Source organism: Paroedura picta, chromosome 4 (genome assembly GCF_049243985.1).
Source record: "Paroedura picta isolate Pp20150507F chromosome 4, Ppicta_v3.0, whole genome shotgun sequence".
Taxonomy (NCBI): domain Eukaryota; kingdom Metazoa; phylum Chordata; class Lepidosauria; order Squamata; family Gekkonidae; genus Paroedura; species Paroedura picta.
In genome coordinates this window covers 1,926,417-1,952,371 of record NC_135372.1, presented here as the reverse complement: position 1 = coordinate 1,952,371, position 25,955 = coordinate 1,926,417, and the positions used below count along the sequence as shown (strand labels likewise).

The following is a 25,955-nucleotide window of genomic DNA, read 5'->3' as shown; positions in this document are numbered from 1 at the left end:
CCTTTCTCTTTCAGTCTTTGCCTCCCTCCCTCCCCTCCTTCCTTCCTCTTTCAGTCTTTTTTTCCCTTCATCCCTTCCTCCCCGCCTTCCTTCCTTCCTCTTTCAGTCTTTTCCTTCCTCCCTCCCTTCCTTCCTCTTTCAGTCTTTGCCTCACTTCCACCCTTCCTCCTCTCCTTCCTTCCTCTTTCAGTCTTTGCCTCCCTTCCTCCCCTCCTTCCTTTCAGTCTTTTCCTCCCTTCCTTCCTCCCCTCCTCCCTTCCTCTTTCAGTCTTTTTTTTCCTTCATCCCTTCCTCCCTTCCTTCCTCTTTCAGTCTTTGCCTCCCTTCCTCCCCTCCTTCCTTTCAGTCTTTTCCTCCCTTCCTTCCTCTTTCAGTCTTTTCCTCCCTTCCTCCCCTCCTTCCTTTCAGTCTTTTCCTCCCCTCCTTCCTTCCTCTTTCAGTCTTTGCCTCCCTCCCTTCCTCCCTCCCCTCCTTCCTTCCTCTTTCAGTCTTTGCCTCCCTTCCTTCCTTTCAGTCTTTTCCTCCCTTCCTTCCTCTTTCAGTCTTTTCCTCCCTTCCTTCCTCCCCTCCTTCCTCCCTCTTTCAGTCTTTTTTCCCCTTCATCCCTTCCTCCCTCCCTTCCTCCCTCTGCTGCCCCGGGCGGACCCTTCGCGAGCGGCCTCGGCGCCCCGCCCGGACTCCTCCCTGCCGGATCGTTTCCGTGCGACGCTGGGGCGGGGCTTCAACAGCCGGAAGTCCCCTGGGCGCGTCCTTCCGACTTCTGCTTTGGCTGCTTCTTTGCGCCGCTTGGCCTCCCCTGCCGACCCGGAAGCAGTGGCGTGTGCCGGGCGGAAGCGCGGCCATGGCGGAGTACGAGGAGGTGCAGCGGGGGGCTTTGCGGCTCAAGAGCGGCGCCGGCGTGGCTGCGCCGGGAAAGCGGTGGGTGGGTCGGGCCCTGGCCTGGCCTGGCCTGGAGGGTCTCGGGGGGGGGGGACGGGGACTGGGGCTGCCTCGGGGCTCTGCGGCGACCCAGGAGGGCCCGAGGCTGCGAGGCTCCTGGCAGTGGCGGCTGGAGGCTTTTTATGTATTTGTTTGTTTGCTAATTGCTTAATGATACCGCCCTCCCCGAAGGTCCGCATGACACGGAAACGATACAAACCACTTAGCTTAACAATAACAACGGTAAGCAGCATAGAACAAGGGGCTGCGGCGTGCAGAGGGGCCTTCTTCGAAGGAACAGCCTGTAAAAAGATCAGTGGGCTTAGTCTGAATCTTTGTGTTGCGCACTTTAGTAAACCTTGTTCAAGCGGAGAGCCTCCAAAGTTCCCTTCTTCCCAGAGGCCGTGACATTCAGTGACTGGACTGAGAGTCTTGGGGAAACAGATTGAAAAACTTATATTTCCTAAACAGTGAAAATGTCACAGTGCTCTTCATGCCCACAGTGAACTTGGGTAGTTGAGCCTGTATATAGAGTTGGTGTTTATATCTTACTTTTCACTACCCAAGGGAGTCTCAAAGCAGCTTACAGTCACCTTCCCCTCCTCTCCCCATTTGATAATTCCTAGGATCCTTTTGTTCATAGTAGTGATTATGTTTATTCCACAATCTAGTATGACATAGATAAAGCCCACATATTAGGCCCCCTTATAAGGTCAATAACGCCCACATATAATCAACCCCCCAATATAAAAATGAATATTTCTCAGTCAGATGGTAGTCAGATGTCAAGACCTCACTGAAAGCCCCCAATACAGCTTCTGTATTTACTTGCTGGAGTTTGAAAAGTAATTGAAGCTCACCACTGTGGATCAGCCTTGATTGGAAATTAGATCAGAGCCTTGAATTGAATGACACTCTTTGGGGAAAAGTGATGCAACCATGAAAAATAGGTTTGCCTATTAACCAAATTTCCTGAAGAAGTAGAAGTCAAAGGAGGCCATAAACACTTTTGTATACTTGCAACAAACTCTCAACAATCAGCTGTGTTCCCACTTAAGACTCAGGGTCCGTGAGTCCCAGGTAGTCAATATTTTGGCACTGGGGAGTCTGGGACTGGCAGCTTGGGGATATTTCTTATATTAATGATAACACTTGGCTCAAGGGGAATAGGAATTTTCTCTCTTGTCAGGTTTGGGGAGGGTGATTACATCTCAAGGACTAGCTAAGGATTGATTCTTATTCTTGTTAGGAGACCTGTATGGAACACTGGTTAGCTGATTTTGATTCTGATTAATTCTCACTAGTATATGCTATAATTTGTGAAATGGAGCAGTTATATTGCTTTGTTCCTCAAAGTAGCGATCCCCAACCTGTGGGCTGCGGACCACATGTGGTCCTTCGACTAATTGGAGGTGGGCCCCGAAGGACGCCTTCTCCCCCCCCCCGGCCCTTTGCTTCATCCCCCCCAGCCCTTTACAACACACTTCATTGTTGTGGCGTGTCTGTCTCTTATTTTGAAGGGATGTTTAAACATTACCATAGCGATCAGAGAGTGCTAGGGCAGTGGTTGAGAGGAATAAACTACCCCCCCCCACCGGGCCTCAGTAAAAGGTGTTGAGTGGTCCCCGGTGATAAAAAGGTTGGGGACCACTGCCTCAAAGGGTAAAGAACTGAATGACTGAAGGGGAAATCAGGGTGCTTTGCCGTACAGGAGCTCAACCTATAATGCCTAATAACACTTCTCAGAATATTTCTTGGTCGCCTCCTGAGGATCCTTCTCTGGCCATTTACACTTAAAAACCACAGTATAAAAATCAGCAATAAGCCATTTAAATCAGAAGCCTGTAAACATTAGTATAAACCCGTTCATAAAACAGAAGCAGATCACAACCCCCCCCCCCGATAAACTAAAAAATTCCATTAAAAACCTGGATTTTAAAAAAGAGAGTTTTCGTCTGGTACCTAAAATAAAGTAATCCATTATGGGAAATGCCCTGTCTCTAATTGCCCCTGCACCAAGAACAAGGCCCGAGAGGCAGATCTTAATTGCCTGCCTGGCTAGCATGGGAGGAGACAGTTCTTCAGGTACCCTGGCCCCAAGCTGTTCCTTTAAGATAAGAATCAGCGTTTTTATAATGGTGGTTGGAAAGAGAATAGTTACCTTTCAGCACAGGTGTGACCACCCCTGGCAGTAGGCTGGCAACTGTATTTAGGACCAGTGGAAGTTTCTGTGTTGTTTTCAAGGCAGCATTAACTGGGAAGTAATGAAACTCATTTCACCCCAGCCCAAATTCAGCGGACAATGAGATGTAAATGGCTTGTGCTTTCTAGAGAAAACGGGGCATTTCTGTTTCTGCCGACTGAAGCACAAATGGCAAAGGGCTTTATTTGCCCCGCAGATGTGATCGTGTCTGTACCTCTGCAGGAAGAAGAAAAAAGACAAAGATAAAAGCAAGATTGTGGATCAGACGGTGAGCAGCAAAAATCAGGAGGAGGAGCGAAAGAGAACTCTGGACAAGCGGACTCCAGCACAGCTGGCCTATGAGAAGACGCAGGAGAAGCGGGTAGGTGTGAAGAAGCTTCTGAAAGAAGGGGCGTCTCAGTCAGCACGGGTCCTGGCTCCGTAGAGGCAGGTTACTGACAATCTCTTCTGTTTTGTAGCAAATGGAACGGATTCTGAAGAAAGCCTCCAAAACCCACAAGCAGAGAGTCGAGGTGAGATGCTGCTTGTAGAGCACAAGGACAGGAGCAGCCGGACGGCATCTGATAGGGGAGGGACACTTCTGCAGCAAGTTTAAGGGAGCGCCCCGTGCTGGGTTTGTGCTGTTGCTGTTTGTTGGTACAGATCACATCAGATTGGTTAGGCTGGTGCAAAGCATAGTGGATGGTGAAGAACTCTCAAAAGATCTTTCCAAATTGGGTGAGTGGGCTACACAGTGGCCGGTGAGAGTCGCTGCACATGTAACACGTGAAAGGGAAATGTTCCAATTTTAAATATATGCGGAGAGGGTCTGAACTCTCCAGCAGATGAGGTAGTGACAAGATTCTGGGGGCCATGATGAAAGTGGACACTGAATGAACGGCAGCAATGGAAAAGACAGCTCTGTACAGGATGCCCCTGTAGTCATGCCTGCTTAGAGCTCTCTCGTGCAGCTGTGTTTGAAATAGAAGAAGAGTTGGTTCTTATAGGCCGCTTTTCTCTACCCGAAGGAGTCTCAAAGCGGCTTACAATTGCTTTTCCTTTCCTCTCCCCACAACAGACACACAGTGAGGGAGGGGAGGCTGAGAGAGCCCTGAGATTACTGCTCTGTCTGAACAGCCCAAGGTCACCCAGCTGGCTGCATGTGGGGGAGCGCGGAATCAAACCCGGCTCGCCAGATTAGAAGTCTGCAGTCCTGACCACTACACCAAGGTGGCTCTTGCATTAATCAGCATATCTCAGGAAGGATATTGTAGTGTTGGGTAAATTGAAGAGGAGGATGAATGGTCAGAATGATCCTGGAATTGGAGAATATTTCAATGCATAAGTACTTTTCATCCTTTCCATAATCCTAGAACATGTGAACTCCCAGTGAAGTTGGTGGGCAGTGGATTCAGAGCAGACAAGTTTTCTTTGCTCTAAAAGTCCTTAACTGTGGAATCGACTGCCACAGGCTCTAGAGGGGAATTAAAACTAAAGGGATCAATCAATGGCTTTTAGGCATGATAACTAAGAAGTGCCTCCGTGATCAAAAGCAGTAACCATCGGGAACCACAACGAAGGAAATCTTTAGCCCCTTCAGGCAGCCTTCCAGGGGCACCTGATTGGCTGCCTTGTGCAGCAAGATGCTGGACAGATGGACCACTGGTCTGAAATGGGGAGGTGTGAGTTGGCTCAAACTCTGCAAATCAGGAGGATGTTAAGGACGATGCAGAATAAATTTCCTTTCCAAAATTATGCTTTAAATTGGTTTGTCAGTTTCTGAAGTGTAGCATTTGGAAGCAAAGAGGACAGTAGGGTAATGATGATCAGGAACCAGCCCGTGCTTCAGCGAGTGCAGAATCTGCTTTAAATATTGTGGCATGAGGCAGTGTTAATATAGCCCTCTGCCCTTGAAAAGGTAAGGGATTGCTGTCTTTGGCCCTCAGTTGCTCTTCTTACCCATCTTTTTCTCCTTTTCACTCCTAATGTAGGACTTTAACAGGCATCTGGATACTCTGACAGAGCATTATGACATCCCCAAAGTCAGCTGGACTAAATGAGGATCTTCTGTTTTCTGGAAGTTGTAAAAGGATGCAGAAAAGCCAGCTAATATGTTTGTAGCTGGACATTCTCCTTGGCTGCACATGCTCTGGATTATTTACTACCCTTGATTTTTCCCAAAAGCCAAGAAGCACTCTCTGGATTATTTGACATGATCTCACGGGATTTTAAGAGGCTGTGATCTAAATAAAGTCTATGTTGCAATATATTATACATCCAAAACACCACTATTTTCTTTGTATGTTCTTAATGTATCCTAGTAAAAATGTCGTTAAATACACCGTGTTTGGCTTTTGCTGAAAGAATAATTTGGGGAGCACTTTTGCCTCAGTTTCTCCCTAGTTGCTCCATTGTGCATTTGTCGCTCTTACACAATATAACTTTCTGCATAATTCATGCTGTAGCAGGGAGACTGCAGCACCTCCAGAGAGCACTTGTGTGGGATGTGTCTTCAAGTATGTGAATTCCAATGGTTTGAGTATCATTTTGTTCCTGCAAGGTAACACAACTGTTTCTCGGTACCATTTTTGGAGTCAGTTAAAAAAATCTGATACATGGAAACTCAATAATATTTTTGTTAGAAATAAATTCTAATTGTTCCAGGGATCAGGAAGCAAATTGAACACGGCATTCTTTGTATCCAGCTTTAGTTTCATCAGGAAAGACAGGGCCCAGAGATTCAACAGTCAAGAGGACAAAGTCACAGTTCTTATTGTATAGAGTGAATTAATCCTCCTGCGGTATCCACACTCACACCTGCCAAGAGGCTGTTGAGCTTGGGGATGGAACACTGACTTGGCAGGAGAGATCTTAGCAAACATCTTACCTGTCCCTCATTTGAGAGCTTAGATCTTTATTCCCTATTTCCTTGGGACTTGCAAATCTTGTTAGAGTTGTGTTTTGAACCCTGTGTCCTGTTGGGGTGATTCACCCCATGCCCCCCCCCCCCGCCCCCGGAGCATCGCTGACACCCATTTCCTACTTGGCTTGCTCCTCCTTTAAAGAATCCAATTTCCCCCTGTCCTCACCTAACCAGTGGTGAACTGGCATGAATCTGAGGACCTGTGGTTGACTGTTCCGTGGGAGGCAGGCCTGCTGCTTCTGCTTTTCAGGTGCTGCTGCTACTTGTGCCCATCTGCTCCTTTAATGTGCACGCTTTTGCAAGAAGGACAGAGGTCTCTGTTAATCTAGAAATTATTTCAATAAAAATCCTCATAGAACAATTTGGGCTGATCCTGCGTTGAGCAGGGGATTGAACTAGATGGCCTGTATGGCCCCTTCCAACTCTATGATTCTATAACAAGAGGGACCCCATGGATGTATTTCTTTTCACTTACTGATAATTCTGCACAGCAACAAGTCCAATATTACCCTGTGCCACATGGGAGGTTATTGTAGTATTATTAAAACAGTTTAGGCTTATTTTTGAGTAATAAGGTTCCTTGCCACAGAAGCCACAATATCCCTGCATATCAGTGAATCCAGATTTGCCTGCTTCTGTTTGGGCACAGCAAGCAACATTTTAAAATGCAAGCCCTGACCTGTCTGGTGAGCTGGGTTTGATTCCCCACTCCTCCATATGCAGCCAGCTGGGTGACCTTGGACTAGTCGTGGTCCTGTTAGAACTGTTCTCAGCAGTTCTGTCAGAGATCTCCCAGCCTCACCGACCTCACAGGGTGTCTGTTGGGGAGCGAGGAAGGGAAGGTAACCGAAATCCTCTTCTCCTTCGGGGAGAGATAAGGGCGGTATAGAAAGCAGCTCTTTCTGTGGCATTCGTTGTCATTCTGGGCCTGCATGAGATGCAGCACAAACTGAGAGGCTGACCCTTATCAAGATCTGGGGAGGAAGCGCAAGCAAATGGGGGCACAAGTGGTATTCTCTTCAATCTTGCCTGTCAAGGGAAGAGGAATGCGTCGGGAGAGGAAGATAACGGAGGTGAATCTACAGTGGAAAGCATCTGGGTGAAAATAAGCGAGGGGAAAACAGTGTGGTGGTTGGTGTCTGCTACTGACCGCCTGACCAACGAGAGGATGTGGATGCTGCACTTTGTGAGCAGCTTGAGAAAATATCCAAACGGCAGGACCTTGTCATCATGGGTGACTTCAATTTCCCAGATGTGTGCTGGGAAACAAACTCTGCAAAGCGTCCTCCGTCATGCAACTTTCTGACCTGCCTGGCTGACAATTTCATTTATCAAATGGTAGATGAACCCACAAGAGCCATACTGGACTTAATACTGGACTGACCAACAGGACTGACCAATACTGACCAACAGGCAAGAGTTGGTGGATGAGGTGAAGGAGGTGGGGACCCTAGGGGGAAGTGACCATGTCCTCATAGAATTCCTTTTGAGATGGGGAGCCAAGGAAGCTTGTAGCCAGACGCGGATGTTGGATTTTCGTAGAGAAAACTTTAATAAACTCAGAGACATGATGAGTGTCATACCATGAACTAAAATGCTGGAAGGGAAGAGAGCATGTGAAGGGTGGGCGCTACTCAAACAAGAGCTATTGCATGCTCAATCAATGACTATCCCAGAAATACGAAAACACTGCAGGAGCTCTAAGAAGCCTATTTGGATGAACAGAGAACTTCAAGAGGAACTAAGAAAGAAAATGTTCAGGAAATGGAGGGAAGGACAGAGCTCTAAAGAAGAGTACCTACAGGTTACTAGGCACTGTAGATCAATCATCAGAAAGGCCAAAGCTGAGAGTGAGCTAAGATTGGCCAGGGAAGCCCACTGTAACAAGAAAAGATTTTTCAGTTATGTGAGGAGCAAACGTAAAGTAAAGGAGGCAATAGGCCCACTGTTGGGTGCAGGTGGACAAACTCTAATGGAGGATGCAGAGAAAGCAGAAAGGCTCAGTGCCTATTTTACATCTGTTTTTTTCCCGCAGGACAAAGGGTTTAGGCACATCTAGAGATGGCCGTAGCCAAGAGATAGTTTCTGGGTGGCAGGTTGACATGGACAGAGAGGTTGTTGAGAGGCATTTAGCTGCACTGGATGAGTTCAAATCCCCTGGGCCGGATGAAATGCACCCGAGAGTACTCAAAGAACTTTCCAGAGAACTTGCACAACTTCCATCATCTTTGAGACCTCTTTAAGAACTGGAGATGTCCCGGAGGACTGGAAGAGAGCAAACGTTATTCCGATCTTCATGAAAGGGAGGAAGGATGACCCAGGAAACTACAGACCAGTGAGTCTGACCTCTGTTGTGGGGAAGATAATGGAGCAGATATTAAAGGGAGCGATCTGCAAACATCTGGAGGACAATTTGGTGATCCAAGGAAGTCAGCATGGATTTGTCTCCAACAGATCCTGTCAGACCAACCTAGTTTCCTTTTTTGACCAAGTGACAGGTTTGCTGGATTGTGGAAATTCGGTTGATGTCATTTACTTGGATTTTAGTAAAGCTTTTGATAAGATTCCCCATGATGTTGTGATGGATAAATTGAAGGAATGCAATCTGGATTTTCAGATAGTTAGGTGGATAGGGAATTGGTTAGAGAACCGCACTCAAAGAGTTGTTGTCAATGGTGTTTCATCAGACTGGAGAGAGGTGAGTAGCGGGGTACCTCAGGGCTCGGTGCTTGACTTTTTATCATATTTATTAATGATCTAGATGAGAGGGTGGAGGGACTACTCATCAAGTTTGCAGATGACACCAAATTGGGAGGACTGGCAAATACTCCGGTAGATAGAGACAGAGTTCAACGAGATCTGAACACAATGGAAAAATGGGCAAATGAGAACAAGATGCAATTTAATAAAGATAAGTGTAAAGTTCTGCATCTGGGTCAGAAAAATGAAAAGCATGCCTACTGGATGGGGGATACGCTTCTAGGTAGCACTGTGTGTTCAAGTACAACTTCAAGTACAACGATATAGGCTAGATATCAGGAAGAAATCTTTCACAGTCAGAGTAGTTCAGCAGTGGAATAGGCTGCCTATGGAGGTGGTGAGCTCCCCCTCACTGGCAGTCTTCAAGCAAAGGTTGGATGCACAGTTTTCTTGGATGCTTTAGGATGCTTAGGGCTGATCCTGCGTAGAGCAGGGGGTTGGACTAGATGGCCTCTATGGCCCCCTCCCCACTCTAGGATTCTGTGACCCGGTTTCGTTGCCTGGGAGGGCCTGTGCTGCCCCCTTGCGGCCGTGCTAGGCGAGCTGCGGGGACGGGTGCCGACGAGGGCCAAGCCGCCGCCGCCGCGTTTCCCAGCTGTCCGAATGGCCCAGGGGCCTCGAGCACCCGGAAGCGACTCCCAGGGGTGAACGGGCGACTCTCTTTTCCGCCCCGCTCGGCCGCTCTAGCCGGGACGTGCCGCCTCTATGGCCGGGTGGCGCCGGAAGTGCCGTCTGGGCGGAAGCGGAAGCGGGCGTGAGAGGCCCTCCCCGACGGGCGGGCGGCTGCGGAGCGGCTGGTCGGGGCTGCGGCGAGGGCGGCCATGTCGGCCAGCGCCGTCTACGTGCTGGACCTGAAGGGGAAGGTGCGGCCCTGAGGGGGCGGGGGGCGTGTGCAGCCCGCGACTGCGGTCGCCATGGCAACGGCCGCGCCTCCCTCCCGGCCTGCCTGCTGCTGGGGGGGGGCGGGGGCGGCTTCGGGGCCTTGCGGGGGCTGCGGGGGGGGGGGCTCAGCCGAGTGTAACGCCCGGGGCCTCCTCCTCCTCCTCCTCCAGGGGAAGGCGCGCTGGAGGTGCCGCAAGGCCAGGGAGCCCCGGGACCCACCGGCCGGCTGGCAACCGAGCGAGCGTCAGGGTGGTTGTTGCTGGGGCTCGGCCAGAACTGGCAGCTCCCTGCTGAGTACAGCATCCTCCTGGCCCTGCTTGCTGCCTGCAGAGCCCGGCAGTGGGGGCCTCTTGACTACTCAGCCCCTCAGCGGCGTCCTCTCCAGCCGGGCTCCCGGGCTCAGTGGCCCACCCGGATTCGTGGCCGTCTCGAGAAGAGAGCCTTTGTTGAGGGGCCTCTGGAGCCACAGGTTTTCCTTGCGCAACCAACTTCTCCTTCCAGGCTTGCACAGGAAAGCAATTCTGGGTATTATGTTACTTCTTTGGGTCGGACAGCTTGAGCAGACAGGTCAGCCTGAACTCTTCCCCCCTCCCCTTTTCAATTTTAGGTGCTCATCTGTAGAAATTATCGTGGAGATGTGGATATGTCTGAGGTGGAACATTTCATGCCAATTCTTATGGAAAAGGAAGAGGAAGGGACACTCTCTCCCATTCTGGCTCATGGAGGCGTGCGCTTTATGTGGATTAAGCATAACAACTTGTACCGTATCCTTTGCCAAAATATAATGCAAAATGCCGGCATAACTGCTAGTGGAAGATGGCCACGCCTCCCGGCCACGCACCCAAAAGTGAGGGGAACTTTGGCCAGCAAAAATTCAAATTGCGAGGTCCCTTCCCAATCCCTCCAGGATCGTCACTGGCAACTTTGGTAGGCCCCCCCGCAGCCCTCCCCGCAGCCCCCACAAGGGTCAACCTGCTCCAATAAGCATAGAATTTTCTTTTTAGCATAAAAACTTTTTAAAATTAAAAAATTAAAATATCTTTTTCTTTCCTCTTCCCTGGAAACAGCAGGCACAGGTGGGAAGGGAGGGCCCTTCCCAGCAGCCGCCATTTTGTAAACCCTCACACTGCATGGCTGCTGTATTGTGGTTGGGAAACCCTGTTCTTGGGAGTCCAGGATGGCATGCATGGTTCTCTCCCCTCAGTTCTTCTTTGTAACAACTCTGTGAGGTGATTTCGATGGAGAACAAATACCTGGCCTGAGGTCAGCCAGAGTAGAGATTTCAGTGTGGGTTTCTTCAGTCAGAGTCCAATGTTCAGTGACCTACATTGTCTAGTGGGAGTGTCCTTTTAAAGCTGCTGCCCTTTTAAAGCAAAAACATTTTCAGGTAATTTTTTAGCCAAAGATTTTTGTTGAGCAGCCAACCTATAACCTCTGCTCAAGTTTTCCAGTTGCAATTGAAAATGACAAGCAATACTGTCTAGGACAAGCCTTCTTGACTGGCAGTGGGCCAGTCTTCAGTCAGGTCTCATTGCTCCTCCATATATTGCTTTCCCCCTTACTACCTACTTACCTAACTACTGCCATAGGATTTTGACGGAGACACTGTCTCTGAAAGACTTGAAAGCATTTGCTAACCATTTAGGGATTCTTGCACAGATTGCTATTGCTGCTGCTGTGCAGCTATTTTGATGCAACTCCTGTGTCAACAGAAAGTGAAGATAACAGTGGATGAGCCATCCAAAACAGAAAGACTGGAAGTAAAGTGTAGAAAGGACCCAGTTTTGAATTTAACCTCCTAAACATGGTCTCCTAGTTGTTGCAACATCCAAGAAGAATGCCTGCGTCTCTTTAGTGTTCTCCTTTCTCTACAAGGTTGTTCAGGTGAGCATGATGTTCATTCAAACATTTGCTCTAACTCTATAAAAGATATTGAGAGTTTGAGAATTTTTTGTAAAGCTTTCTGTGTGTGCAGTTGGGTTGGGGGCCTAATGTTCTGGAAATGTTGAAGCTGCTCCCCAGACATTTTGAGAAAAATTGGAACATATGCAATACTTGGTTTCATACAAAACCTAAACACAATGTACTAATTTAAGAACTTAAAGTGCATTATTTATAACTTAGAATATAAATGTATTCTATCTGGGATCATTATGGAATTTGAAATGAATAATGCTGTGGCTTTCGGAGCGGCTGAGGCCAAGAAATGACGTCCCCTCAGCGCTGGGATCATAGAAGCTCCTGTGAAGAGGAGGCAACAGGAAGGCTGAATACATGAGATTCATTTTGAATTATGAAATTTAGAGCTTAAAGCCTACTGAACAATTGTTGCATATTTTAAATTTTTTGTAAGCTGCCCTGAGACGCTAGGGAAATCCAAATGTAAAAATAAACCAACAAGAACAAGGATCTTGTTTTTATCCTTTAGCTGGCGATTGGTGGAGCAAGTTGCCCTTTCAGCCAATATGCTGCTGTAGGTTTTGCCTTGTTTATAGTATGTTTCTTGGCCATATGGATAGTCAGTTGCTGGCTTCTAAGGTCTTCCTCAATCTGTTTCATTTTGGTTCTGATCAGATAGAGAGGCACCCAGAATCTGCTGCAGGCATTTCATTTGGAAGGTCTCAAATTTGTTTATGTCAGCTTTTAGTAAAGTCCATGTTTCTGATCCATATAGGGGGACTTGGCAGGATTAGTGTCCGGAAGTGACAAACTTTGGTCTTGACAGAGATGTTTTTCCAGAGGCACCATTTGAGTGTGGCAAATGCTGATGTTGCTTGGCCAATCCTTTTGTGGGCTTCAGTGGTAGATGACTCTTTTATTTCACCAATGAGCCTAAGTATTTCAATTCTGCTCCGTTTGGGCTCCATTGAGGAAAGGGGCTTCCTGGGGGAGGGGACAGGAAAGTATATATGAGGCTGATCAAGGGAGGGAGGTCCCTTGGTCTCTTTTGTGTGCTGACCATCAGAGGAAGGAGCGTGCTCCTGGAAGAGGGGAGCAGCTGTCTTGGGCATGTGGACAAGAACACAGAGGCCTGGCCTCCCCCATGTGGATTGTGCTTTAGCCAGGTGGTGGCGGTGGTTGTTTGAGTCCCTTTTACCACCCTCCCTGGACTTGGCAACCAGCCAGAGTGGGGGTGGGCAAAAGAACTGGGCCTTCAAGACAGAAGCGAGCCGGTTCTGTCACAGACTGTAAACGTCCATAACATTTGGACAGAAAAGTTAAAATGGTTGCAATAGGGAAGATGTCTGACATGCGTGTATAAAAATACTGAAGTCTTGAATAATTTGTTGTTTTAAAGCACGTTGTAGCATATTAATTATTGCCCAAACTACCTGATTAAAAAATCTTGAACTTGTGTCTACAGTGTGCATTATAATGTTATCTAATGGTGTAAAATAATTCATACTATGCATTTTGAGTAAAATCTTGCCTTGAAAAGCATTTCATTCATGCCATCATGTATCATGAGTCTTTCCCATTATTTGGCCAAATTTTCCAAGTCTATTGTACATTTTTCGTAAAAGGAAAACTTCTTGTAAGAATCCTTCCTTTTTCACCTTTCGTGCCTGGGCAGGACTTCTTCCAGATAGGAGCTCTCTGAGGGTGTCCCTCTGGAGCCAACGCGATGGTCTTTTCCCACCCATGTGCTCTGCTTCAGCTCCTTTTTGCTGCCGGGCAAATAGGACCGTTTCCATGAGCTGTGCTCTCTTGATCGGTCTATCCCCTCAGAGGTTTTTGTCAGGGCTCCACCCTCTTTGTTTTGTAGAGTTTTTTCTCAGTGAGATGTTATTGGCCGAGTGAGGTGACTCTTGTCCGCCTGCCCGCCAGTCCTTCCCAGTTCCCGTCTCTCGCCTGAAGTGCGCAACATGCAGAACCAAAATGGCCCACAGTGATGAGAACAAACTTTGACTCGTGTGGCTGGGAGAGTTGCACAATATGGTCGCTTACGCAATTTGCCAGGGCTTTATGCCTCAGGCACACTTGGACACAGCATTTGATTGAAGGGGAAATGCTTTGTCTGCTTCAGACTGTCCAAATTGGTCCTGCCTCAGAACATGCAAAACTGCCCTCCTTCTGGCACCAGAGACCCGTTCTGGTCCACCATCTGTGAGATCGGTTCCAGCAGTTCTAACAGCAAAGAAGACATGTGATCACCCAAGAGAGCCACTTTTGGCTGTCCCGGCCTTCTTTGATCCCAGTATGGCAATAAAATATCCAAATTGGAATTATATAGAGTCCTTTCTCTTAAGTAATTCTTTTATCCTTATTTCACACAAGTCCCGACGCGTTTCGCCTTACAGCTTTTTCAAGGGACGGTTTTTATATTTAAGGACCAACTTCAACTTACTTGATGGAGTATAAGGTCCCACAATAGCTAAACTTAGCTTGTGGTGCTTGTGGGAGAGGAGAGGAGAAGGATGGTCCATTGGCTCACCTTCCTTCTAATGCCAGTTGATAGAGCCAGGAAACAAAGGGATTCTCACAGCCTCCTCCCCTTCTAGAAGCCGTGGGGCTGAGAGAAGCTCCCAGAGTGACCCAGGGCACAAAGCAGCTTCTTGGGGTACTCCAATGGGGCAGGGGAACAGAAGTAATATCTTCTGCTGACCATTCAAGCAGCAGATTGTTCTGATCTGAGAGGAAGTGTGTGGGGTTCATTTGTGTTTGTGCTCACTTGGTTACAGTGAGATCACACACTCCTGGCCCGTGTCCAGCACAGCACGTGATGTGGTCACTGTGAGAGTCTAACCTTCAAGCATTAGACAATAGGGGCTTGTAACTCACAATGCATCAGCATACAGCCGCCCAAAAAGCAGCCTTTATAACCATGCACATATGCAATGCTAGAGTTCATGTTTCCATAAAAAACAGGCTCTCGAAGGAGTCAGGAGACTGCTGGACCAGCTCCATGTATGTCATTCCAACAGAAGTGGGCTGTTATTTTGGACCATGGCGCTGCCAGGTGGGATGATGAATGTGCATTAGGAACTCACCTACTCTGCTGAGGAGCCTGCGAATGTCCCAGTGTGGGGTTGCGCTGAAGAGGGAAGAGGCAAACAGTTGCACTTACTTGCCTGTAAGCTCTTCATCGCCACCTTTTGTGCAGACACGCCTTCCCTCCCTCCCTCCCTCTAGTTTGTGGTGGCTCACGATAGCTTGGCAGGAACTGAGGGAGAAGGGGATACCCACCCCTAAAAGCATGTGGCGGTTTGAGTGGGAAAATGCCATTGCATTGGCTCCTCCGATAGCTTTTAACGGTGAGAAATCTTGTCCAGGACTGGCCTGCACAGAAGATGTCAAGGAACCATTGTTACAGGTAAATGCAACTCTGTTTTTCACCGAAAATCCTTCCATGGCAATTTTGTACATTTTCAGTGCTCCATTAAAGTTCCTGATTTCTTTGTTGGAAATATTGGGAAACAGTCCCTCTTCAAGGCCTGACTGAAGCGTCAGGATCCGGAGAAGTCTGAGCAGAGGGTTGGTATCGTATGGGATGTTGTGCTGATCATTTCCCCCAGCAGTTTCTCTCGGGCTCTTGCTAGGTGTGCCACTTTAAACACTGAGGACTCCCTTCATGTGGTTTGTATGTTTCAGGTCTTTTCTGAATACTTCAAAGAACTGGAAGAAGAGAGCATTCGTGACAATTTCGTGATCATTTATGAGCTCTTAGATGAACTTATGGATTTTGGATATCCCCAAACAACAGATAGTAAAATTTTACAAGAGTAAGTATTTATTATCTTTATAGTCTCCTTTTCTTGGTGAGACTCAAGGTCGAGGACGGGATGAAGAGGTCCTGCCAGACAGCGCAAGACACCGGGGAACGGTCCCATTGGAATTACAGGATTCAAGAGGGGGGCAAACAGTAAACTGATGCAAAAGCTAGAAACTATCCAGACAGAGAAATCTGTGATACCTACAGTCACAGTTTGGGGTTGACGTGCAGTTTTATTGACACTTGTTGCCTTGCTTGTTTGAGCCGCTTAGAACGCCAGGCTCCTCCGTGCCGCTTACCACATTTTAAAAAGTGCCCAGTAAGAAACAGACTCATAATGCAGCGTAGTCCGTTGCGGCGGAAAAACTGTAAATGTTCTCAAGTGGCCCGGAAAAAGAAAGAGGATATATAGAGGGTATCCTTTGGGGGAGAGAGCCACCTGTCAGGTGCCTTGGGTTGGGAATGTGGCTGCCCCTTTGCCAAATGCAGCCCGAGGTCCCAGCCCTCGCTTTAAAAACGGGGCACATCCAGACCAGCAAAGGCGACATCCAGCACCTTGAATTGTGCCTGGAAATGCCTTGGCCGTGTTCTGCCCTTCCAGCCGCAGCAAGAGGCCTTCTTGCCGTCGTATCTGAATCGACGGTAGTTCTGCAGCCGTCTTCAGAGGCCGTTCACACAGAGTGAGCCGCACCCGCTGTGAACGTGACTGCGGATTACGGGACGCTTCATGCTTTTCCAGGATGAGCTGTGGCTGGCACTTGGTTAAATGTGCATCATGCTGTCAGTGGTGCCTAGATTAAGGTGACCAGATTTTAACATTGGTAAAGCGGGACACCATTGACCGGGGGGGGGGGGGGGGGGTTCTTGATTAAAAATTTGGTCTATATGGAGCAGCAAAAAGTTTCATAGAACGCATAGAATGCAAAAATAGTATTATAATATATGTATTTTAATTTCAACGTAAGTACAATTTGCCAGGTGCCCCCAGATGTCCCTCCAAAAGTGGGACAATCTGGTCACCTTAGCTAGCCTAGCCTAGCCTGTGAAGCTGGACCTAATTCAACCACAATAGCCCCTGTCCTCTTTTGGGAGGGGTGCCACCTCCTTGAGAACAGGCCAAGTCCTCGGCCTCTGGTTTCTATCTCAGCAGCCAGCCCTCCTTCAGCCTTACTTGAACTGGGCTTTAGCATATAGGTGTTCTTCTCGTCTCCAAAATTCATAGAATTAAAAAGTTGCCAAGGGTCTGGGGACCATCCAGGCCAACCCTGTGTCCTCTAAGTAAAGTAATTGGAATTTAAAGCTAATTGATTCAATTGAAAAATAACAGGCAAACCAGGATGTAGCTTGATAATCCTCATTAAAGCAGCGGTCCCCAACCCCCGGTCCGGGGACCGTTACCGGTCCGAGGATCAGTTGGTACCGGGGCACAGCTCCTCCTCGTTCTCCTTCCTGACTGCTGCCTCGGGGGCTGTCCTGCCACCCTGCTGCCAGCTCACCTTTGGTGCTCTCCGGCGGCTGCCATGGCTGGGGCTCCCCCTCAGCTGGGGCTCCCCCATTGCGCAGTTGCTGCTGGCAGCGCCCCCTAACAGGCGGTGGGAAGTGAGGGGCGTCGGTGGGAAAGCAAGCAGAGCAGGGGCGCAGCGATGTCTCTCGGCAAAAGACTGCCCCCCGACCCCGGGCCTCAGTAAAATTGTCAAGCAATGACCGGTCCCCGGTGATAAAAAGGTTGGGGACTACTGCATTAAAGCTTTCAAAGCAAGGTTAAAAGACTACAGCTGTTTGTGAGCCAGGAATAATAAACTACTTCTCCAGCTGCTGAGCTGTCTTAAGTGTCAGTCCTGAGCTTTAGCTACAATGCCTGACCAACATAGTTTAGGAGATTACTTGAGAAGACCTGCCCTCAGGGAGAAATCATAGATATGTGGAGGTGGGATTGCCTGCATCAGAAATGTCAGTGTGGTTTAATTGGATTTGGTGGTTGACTCTTTTTTGCCCTGTCCAGCCTGACTGCGATAACTGGACATTAACCTTTGGAGCCCTCTGTGCTTGTTTTGTGAAGGTACATCACTCAAGAAGGCCACAAGCTGGACACTGGAGCCCCACGGCCGCCAGCCACAGTTACAAATGCCGTGTCTTGGCGATCTGAAGGGATCAAGTACCGGAAGAACGAGGTCTTCTTGGATGTTATTGAATCTGTGAACCTCTTGGTGGGTGCCAATTTCGGGTGTCGTAACTTGCTGAATTTACAAGCATCTTGGAGTGCATGTGCTCATCTTAAACTGTTTTGTATGGAGCCAGGCATGAGCCTCTTGTGGCGCAGAGTGGTAAGGCAGCTGCCTGAAAGCTTTGCCCATGAGGTTGGGAGTTCAATCCCAGCAGCTGGCTCAAGGTTGATTCAGCCTTCCATCCTTCCGAGGTCGGTAAAATGAGTACCCAGCTTGCTGGGGGGTAAACGGTAATGACTGGGGAAGGCACTGGCAAACCACCCCGTACCGTATTGAGTCTGCCATGAAAACGCTGGAGGGCGTCACCCCAAGGGTCAGACATGACTCGGTGCTTGCACAGGGGATACCTTTACCTTTACCTTTATGGAGCCAGGCATCCAGTCAGTTGAGCCAAGAAGCCTTTCTCAGCCCTGCTGGCCGAGGTCTTTTGTGTGGCCAGAATACAAGTGCTGGCATGATTTGGCAGATGTAGCCTAAATCTAGGAGGGCCTGCCTGGGGGTGTGTGGCTTAATAGGAGCCCTGGAAGCAAAGGAGGCTCATCACCTGGCCCAAGAGCCCTCCTCTTCGTTGAGGCCCCTCCCCTCAGGCAGCCAGCCTTATTCTTAACTCAATTCAGCCTAGCACTCATAAGTCTGGATCTGCAGTTTTATCTCTGACTTGCTTAAAAGCAGTACAACTGTTCCTCCCAAGTAGTCATGGTGTAATTCAAGGGGGAAATGGAAGTCCAGCGGCCACTTTAGCACAACTGTGTGTTGGTGCCTCGTAGAGTACAATTTGCAAAATGTTTTACTCATTCAGCTGTCCCAGATGGCAGTTTGGTCCCAGTTATGGGTCCAGGTGGTGAAGGCTGGAATGGGAAAAGCCAGCCAGGGGGAGCATCCAGAGGAGGGCAAGTATTTCCTGGGCCCAGGAGTGCTCAAGGTGCTTGCGGAGGAACAGCTGATCTTCCAAATGGCATTAGGTTCATATTGATGATATGTCTATAGTTGTCAACATCCCCGGGTCAGAAGATTGTTTCCAATAACAATTGCTCGAATCTCCCACCATTAGGAGAGGCTTCTGTGGTTTGAGGCTGTGTGTAGCTTTTTAAGGTGCTGTGAAATCAGCACTCAAGGAGGCAGAGAACCGTAAGACTGAATGAGCACAACGTTCATCATTCATCCACCACTTCACACCACCTCGTGAGATTCCTGTCATGGTACCCTGTGTGTACAGTCTTGGGTCTGGTGCAAAGCGGTAACTCAGCCCATATCTGAATTAAGGTTCTGCGTCTTCAGGCTGTGACGAGCCACTCCCTCCCCCTCTGCAGGTTAGTGCCAACGGAAACGTCCTGCGTAGTGAGATCGTCGGGTCCATCAAAATGAGGGTCTTCCTTTCTGGGATGCCGGAACTCCGTCTTGGCCTAAATGACAAAGTGCTCTTTGACAACACGGGCCGTGAGTATGTCCGTAGCCAGTTTCCAGAGGTTTGTCTGCCTTCCCCCACTCTGCAGTGTTCTTCATGACAGCATCAGGCAGAGCAGGCGGGAGACAGGGGCAGAGGGTGCTTGCTGATGCACTAGGTATTTCGATGAAAGGAGGGCTTCCATCCCCCCCCCCCTCCTTGGCCTTGGGAGACTAAGAGGAGCATGGATGTAGAACGGTAGACTGCATCTGCCCATGGCAGTAACCTTTCAGCCTAACTTTGCCTGCCTGTTAGCCACTGACCCATAAGACTCCTTGTTTGCCTTCCTTCAGTGAACCAGAGAGAGGATGTGTTGCTCGTACTGTGTAAGGGAGGAGACCCAGGTTTGTGTGTCTCTGTCCCTTACCCAGGCGGGTCTGGCTGCCACAGAAGAAATAACAGGGCCTCCCTTCTAAGAAGTGACCTTTGCAGCCCTTGCTTCTGTTGTGGGCCAGATGGTCAGCAAAAGATCCTCGGGCAGCTCAACAGAAGGCATCTCTGACCTTGGCATTCGCTGGCTTAGATCTTCCAAGGTTGAAAAGGGGCTGGGAAAGGAACGTGGCACATGAAATGTGTGTTTGAATATCTAGCCAGATCTGTAGAGACGTAGTTAGTGCTGTTTTTGCAAACGCCAGCTTTTAGGCAGAGGGGCTGTCTGAAGCAGATCTGTTTTCTGAGTGTCTGCTTTTCCTGCTGACAGGTGGAAAAAGCAAATCGGTGGAACTAGAGGATGTGAAGTTCCACCAGTGTGTGCGTCTGTCTCGCTTTGAAAATGACCGGACCATTTCTTTTATCCCACCTGACGGGGAGTTTGAGCTAATGTCGTACCGCCTGAATACTCACGTGAGTGCCCCTGAACGCTAGACTACAGGCAAAGTCCTTAGGATAGCTGCTTTTCACGGGTCGCTTCTGGCCAGACTAAAGTGCAGCTGAATACTCTCTAAGTCAGAATGCCTTGCACACAACCAAGCAGTCAGAGCATTCCTCTTGCACAGTCACTAGGAACAGTAATGGCAAAGTGTACCCGAACTTGTTCAAAAAGAACTGTCGTGACACAACACTTCTGAAGATCACAAGACACAGTTGTAGTTCTGTATAAGCTTCCTTGTGCCTGGTGATCCAGAAGGAGAAGAAGAGTTGGTTCTTATATGCCGCTTTTCTCTACCCGAAGGAGGCTCAAAGCAGCTTACAGTCGCCTTCCCATTCCTCTCCCCACAACAGACACCTTGTGAGGTGGGTGAGGCTGAGAGAGCCCTGAAATTCCTGCTCGGTCAGACCAGCTCTAAGAGAACCGGGACTGGCCCAAGGTCACTCAACTGGCTGCATGTAGAGGAGCAGGGAATCGAACCCTGCTTGCCAGATTAGAAGTCCGGACTCATAACCACGACACTAAATTACGGATATTACAAATGGTCCAAGAATTTATATATGCAAGAGCACTCTTGTAATAGTGGAACATTTTGTGAAGAGCAAGGCAGTTATGTTCCTGCCAAAGGAGAGGAACAATCACGCTCTGTATTACTTCACAAGAGTTTTAAGAGTGGTTCATTGAAAAGCGTGAGGACTTGTGCTTAAGCCCACAAAACAGTATAGAACTTTTGAAGAGCAAACTTTGCCAAAGATCCTCTTGGGCAGGGGTAGTCAACCCGTGGTCCTCCAGATGTCCATGGACTACAATTCCCATGAGCCCGTTTGCTGGCAGGGGCTCATGGGAATTGTAGTCCATGGACATCTGGAGGACCACGGGTTGACTACTCCTGCTCTTGGGATCTGGAATGGGGGCCCAGGCATCACCCGTGGGAGCATCCTTTCCCTGGCCCAGTACCTCTCGTGTATCTTGCACTCCTCTGGTTTTGCATGCTGGCCTCTGTCTCCTCAGCAGCATCCTTTGTTCTCCTGGTGCTCAGCAGCCTGGAAGTCAGTTATATGTTATGTCGGTTGTGCCTCTTTATCACAGGTGAAGCCGCTGATCTGGATCGAGTCCGTGATAGAGAAGCATTCCCACAGCCGTATCGAGTACATGATCAAGGTTGGTGGCTCCCATCTTTCTCTCGCCCCCGTTTGGCTTTTTCACGTCAACGTCTCTGTTTAAAACCCCTTGGAGGTTGGCAACCCAGCTTCCTGCTCATGGGGGACATCAGACCCAGCCGAGTGGGGGGGGGGAGGGGGAGACCCAGGGCAGGCACACACCCTAGTGCCCATTGTATTCCTGGGTGCAACAGGCTTTGCCCTAAGTTAGAACTTAAGAATATAACCCTTGCAGTATCAGACTGGTGGACCAGCCAACTGGGCAAGGAGGTCGAGGCCTTCCAGTCACGGGTTTTAAGAGTGTTGCTGCCTCTGAGGCTGGAGGTTCCCTTTAGGAGCCATGGAGCACAGATAGCCGTCTCCCGTTTTAAAGGCATTGCTATGTCTTCTGGAATCCCGCAGTTTAATCCCTCTGACGTAAGAAATACTTCCCTTTGCCCACCCTGAATCTCTTGGCGATCACCGTCGTTGGATGCCCCCGAGTTCTAATGTTGCAGGCGGTCAGGAAGCTGACTAGAAATGCCCCCTGGGCTTTGACCTTTTAGGCCAAGAGTCAGTTCAAGCGTAGATCGACAGCCAACAATGTGGAGATTCACATCCCTGTTCCAAATGATGCCGACTCACCAAAATTCAAGACCACAGTCGGGAGCGTCAAGTGGGTGCCGGAGAACAGCGCAATCGTGTGGTCGGTCAAGTCTTTCCCGGTAAGCTGGCGGGAGTGGCCTTCCACCAGGACTGTGGCTGCAGTGGGGAATGAATGCGAATTCCTAGGGGTTCCTAGCTTTTCGGGTTTGGTTGGGTTTTGGTTTCCCTTTTTGGTTTTGCATTCTAGTCTGTTTGTCGTCTTGCCCGAGTTCCTGTTTGCTCATGGGCATCAGAGGGGATTGGTCTGCCTGGGACTGCCCATCTTATCCAACACTTCTGGAGCACATTCTGACCAGGATAAAGTTCAACGGCCAGCTTGGGCTTTTCGTCCCGTAGTGATGGTTGCATATGGGAGTTTTGTTAAGGCAGCAGAGCGGATTGCATCCGGTTGTACTTTGGGCAGGAGGGCAGGAGTGTGAGGTCCTTGGCAGTTTGGCCGCCTCTTAGGGGGATTCTTCTTTGGTGTGAGAAGTTCTGATTTCCCGTCCTCGACTGGCAGGGAGGGAAGGAGTACCTGATGAGGGCCCACTTTGGGCTCCCCAGTGTCGAAGCGGAGGACAAAGAGGGGAAGCCGCCCATCAGCGTCAAGTTCGAAATACCGTATTTCACCACTTCTGGCATCCAGGCAAGTAGCACCTTCCGTTGGGTGAGTCTGTGTATTTCCCTGGGAGCGAGCGGGTCTCATCCAGAAAGCAACAAAGCTGAAGCCAGCCTTCCACTCCATCTCCCTTCTCCACTCCCGAAAAAAACAAAGTGGCACCCTCCTTTTCAGCTGCAGCCAACGCAACAACGCTGCCCGTGTTCTTTTGCCAGGTTCGCTATTTGAAAATTATCGAGAAGAGCGGCTACCAAGCATTGCCGTGGGTGCGCTACATCACCCAGAACGGAGGTACGTGCAAGGATGGCGTCTCTGCTGCGTTCTCACTGGGGTCTGGCAGGCTCCCGGCAGCAATGGAGGATTTGTTTCCATGTAGACACAACAGGCAGTTGGACAAACGTCACTCTTTCTGCTGCCAGTGGGGGCTCTACTTCCTTCTCGGGCCTGGAAAGGGCTGTGAAATGGGCGACTTCAGTACATTGTCCCTTAACAGCGCAGCTGCCACTGATAGGAGGTGCATGGAAATGCAGGGAGCTCTGTTTTGTGCCTCCCTCCTCTGCGCCCGAGGGACCCCCTTGAAATGTTACTTTCTCTTCCAGATTATCAGCTACGGACGCAGTGAGATGCTTTCAACTAACACGGACCAGAAAAGAACCGAAATCTGGTGCTTGGAAGTCTCGGCTGCTGTCTCAGGAGGGGGGTGGTAACTTTGGACCTGGCTGGAAGAGAGATCCCTTGCGCTGCCCTGGATGGGGTGCCGCATCATACCCAGCGCCTGGGCCAGTAGTGCAGGCCTCCTTGGGAATGTCTGGTTTTTGTTCTTTACCTGGGTCAGTGTTGATTGTATTAAAAGTAGCAGTTGTCCCGAGAGGAGACCAGGAGGCGACTTCAGGGGAGACCAACCACTTTGATTTCTGAGTTATAGAAGGTCCAATGCATTTGCACCTTTTTTTTTTTTTGACGCTTTGAGAGCATTGCCTTGCTTACTGGAGCACTGCCTGCTGCCGCTTTGTAGTTCTGACAAATCCTGGGTTGTCATTTCACTGTTCTGTAGAGTGCCTGGGAAGTTTGCTTTGTTGGTGCTGCAGCCTTTCCTGAGAGACTAGCGTGACCTTTGTCATCCGCAGGGTCCTCAGAGAGGCCACGGCGTCCGCAACATAAGAATTGGATTGAGGCAAGCTGGTGGAGACAGCAGGGCAGGCAATTATAAAAGGGTCATGTTATGCTTTGCGTTACTAGCCGCAGAGCTGAGAGAGAAATTGTGGGGTAGGTAGAACTAGTCAGTTTATCGTAGACAGCAAAAGATGGGGCAAGTCTGACTCCAGAGTCAGGCCACTTCAGACTGCTGTTTAGGTTTGCAGGAGTGAACGCTTTTCTAAATGTACTGCAAACCAGCATGGTTTAAGAAAGAGGCTCCACTTGGCCTTCCTGGCTGGTTTATTCTAACCACGCAGAGCCCACAACCACCGGCACCAGAGCTGTCTGAAAGAGAACTTCAGATGCATCAAGATCGTGGTTATGTCAACTGTAATGAGACACAGAACGGTGGGGGAGTTTTGCCCCTTTCCACCTCCTTGTGATGACTCTTGAGAGATGATCAATGCATGTTCACCAAAGGGCCGGTTGTTTTTCCCTGGCAGGGAGGCAAAATGTGACATGTGCTGTTCATTGTCCGAGTTGCCCCTTCTCTTCCCTGTGTGTTCTCCTTCTGTGCAGAAGTGTGGCTTTCAGTTTCACCCCATGTTTACAAGGGCTACATCAGTGTTTGCTTTTTAAAAGACAGATTTGAAAAAATTGATTTAGGAACTTGATGCTCAAGATGCGTTAAACCAAACAGTGCTAGCCAAGGGAAAGCCCAGAAACTCACCCCAGAGCAGGCACTGGGGCTCTTGTGGCCTCCTTGGATGAGTTCTGGGCTTCCTTGAGTTGCAGTTGAAATATTTGATGGGAAGAAATGCAGCTTCTTCAGGGGTATGAAGGGCAGTGAAGGGATTTGCTTCAGTTCTGCCAGAACTGGCTCTTGGACATCAGGACAGGGTTGCTCCGTAGAAGACACGCACTCAGTCATGCATCATCATGTTTATAAAAGGTCAACGTCTGTATTTATTGCCTAAACATCTGTTGAAATAAACTCAACCTACTTGGTCGGTGATGCTGCCGCTCTTTCTGGTCCGAGACGTCCTGGTCGCAGGAGGCTGTGGCCCGGGGGATGGAGGTCCTCAAGCATGCTCAGTGCTCCTCTGGCAGATTTGGGTATCTTTTTTTAGTGACATTAGAAGATACACCATTCAGATGATGTCGTTTGAAATGAAATCTGAATGTAATTCTAGCGACAGTCCGGGGTTTGCCCTCCTGTACGGTGAAGACAGAACTACCTCTCTGGCTGGCTGGCTGGCTGGCTGAATGCCCACTCAGTGACCACGGCTGGGTTGCAGGCTGCCCGGTCTGGCAGTTTGTAGCTAAGGTACAGTGTTAGCCAGTAAGAGAGGAGGGGCTATCCTTGGTCTCCTGGCATGGAACACCACCCACCAGGCCTGCTGGAGCCCTGCCCCTTCTGCCCACACGACTGACTCCTCGGTCATTATGTGCCCTTTCCCCCCAGGCTAAACCGGGGTTGCTTCACCTGCTGAATGTCTGCCTGCCACCAAGCACCTATTAAAGGCCGTTCTGACCAACCCTGGCTTGGTGCAGTGCCAGGCTGGGCCACGGCGGAAACACTGCCGGAGGGAGGAGAACGGGGCCAAGCCTGGGGAGGCCTTTCTGATCGCTCCATCGCAGCCTTGAGAGCCGCAACTCTGGCAGAAGTGACTTTGGGGAGGGAGAGCGGACAAGGACAGCTACTGTTTGCAAGAGAGGGAAAGGGAAACATCCATAACCATCTACAACGATCCCTTCAGCGGAACATTTTACTGAATCAAAATGCACATACAGATAATGCATTGGCTATGCACCTGCTCAATGTACAGTCGGATAACAAAAAGAGCAGTTTGTCAAAAGCTATTCTAGTAAAATTATGAAATAACTTGCCTGATGTGGTCAAAGGGCTCGTTCCTGGGAGGTGCTTCACGGGCAGGACTCCCTGCGCTGTTGTCCCACATCCCGCTCTTATGCAACAGGGCTGGGCTGGGCTGGGCTGGGGGTGTATCCCACAGTCCAAAGGTTGCAGTGGTGTCACACAAGCCCCATTCCCCTGTGTGGGCTTCATAGGCCCCTGCAGCATCCTCCACCAGCCCTACTGGAGCGAAGGGAAGGAGATGCTTCTGTATGGGCTGGCTGTGGAGGGGACCAGCATGGTCCTCACCATGGTCAGGGTGCAGCTCTGCTACCCAACAGCTCCCTGCTTTGTGACTCGTGGTAGCAGAGCAGATCTCTTCCCTGAGCCATGCTGAATGGTGGGGGATGTCTGCCTTGAAACACTGGAACGCCTCCCTCTGTCCCATCACGGTGCACCCTGGGAAAAGGCCTGGCGTTCCCACTCTCTTCTAGCAGCCAGCCATTGAGCAGGGCCATCAGGTGGCAGGGCCCAAGGGGGCTGTGCCACCAGCTGCCTGAGTTTATGGGCCCAAACCGGGGGCCAGGGGAGAAGGAAGGCCGATGTGGGACCCTTGACCGCCCTCCAGGAGCGCTCCGTCAAGCA

The 25,955-nt window shown here is 49.6% G+C and overlaps 2 protein-coding genes across 2 annotated transcripts; both read left to right on the top strand.

The window, feature by feature from the left end:
• The first annotated feature begins 745 nt into the window (after positions 1–745).
• Positions 746–5,439, top strand: FAM32A (family with sequence similarity 32 member A). Its single transcript, XM_077331464.1, has 4 exons — positions 746–918; positions 3,344–3,482; positions 3,580–3,633; positions 5,092–5,439. The coding sequence occupies exons 1-4, from the start codon at positions 842–844 to the stop codon at positions 5,158–5,160; spliced, it is 339 nt and encodes a 112-aa protein (XP_077187579.1). The 5' UTR covers positions 746–841; the 3' UTR covers positions 5,161–5,439.
• A 4,053-nt stretch (positions 5,440–9,492) lies between these two features.
• On the top strand, positions 9,493–24,470 carry AP1M1 (adaptor related protein complex 1 subunit mu 1). The gene is made up of 12 exons (XM_077331461.1): positions 9,493–9,646; positions 10,273–10,429; positions 11,482–11,549; positions 15,258–15,388; positions 17,438–17,585; positions 18,914–19,040; positions 19,748–19,890; positions 21,005–21,076; positions 21,621–21,779; positions 22,220–22,345; positions 22,534–22,609; positions 22,918–24,470. Exons 1-12 carry the CDS (start codon positions 9,605–9,607, stop codon positions 22,938–22,940), a joined length of 1,272 nt encoding a protein of 423 aa, XP_077187576.1. The 5' UTR covers positions 9,493–9,604; the 3' UTR covers positions 22,941–24,470.
• The last annotated feature ends 1,485 nt before the right edge of the window (positions 24,471–25,955 follow it).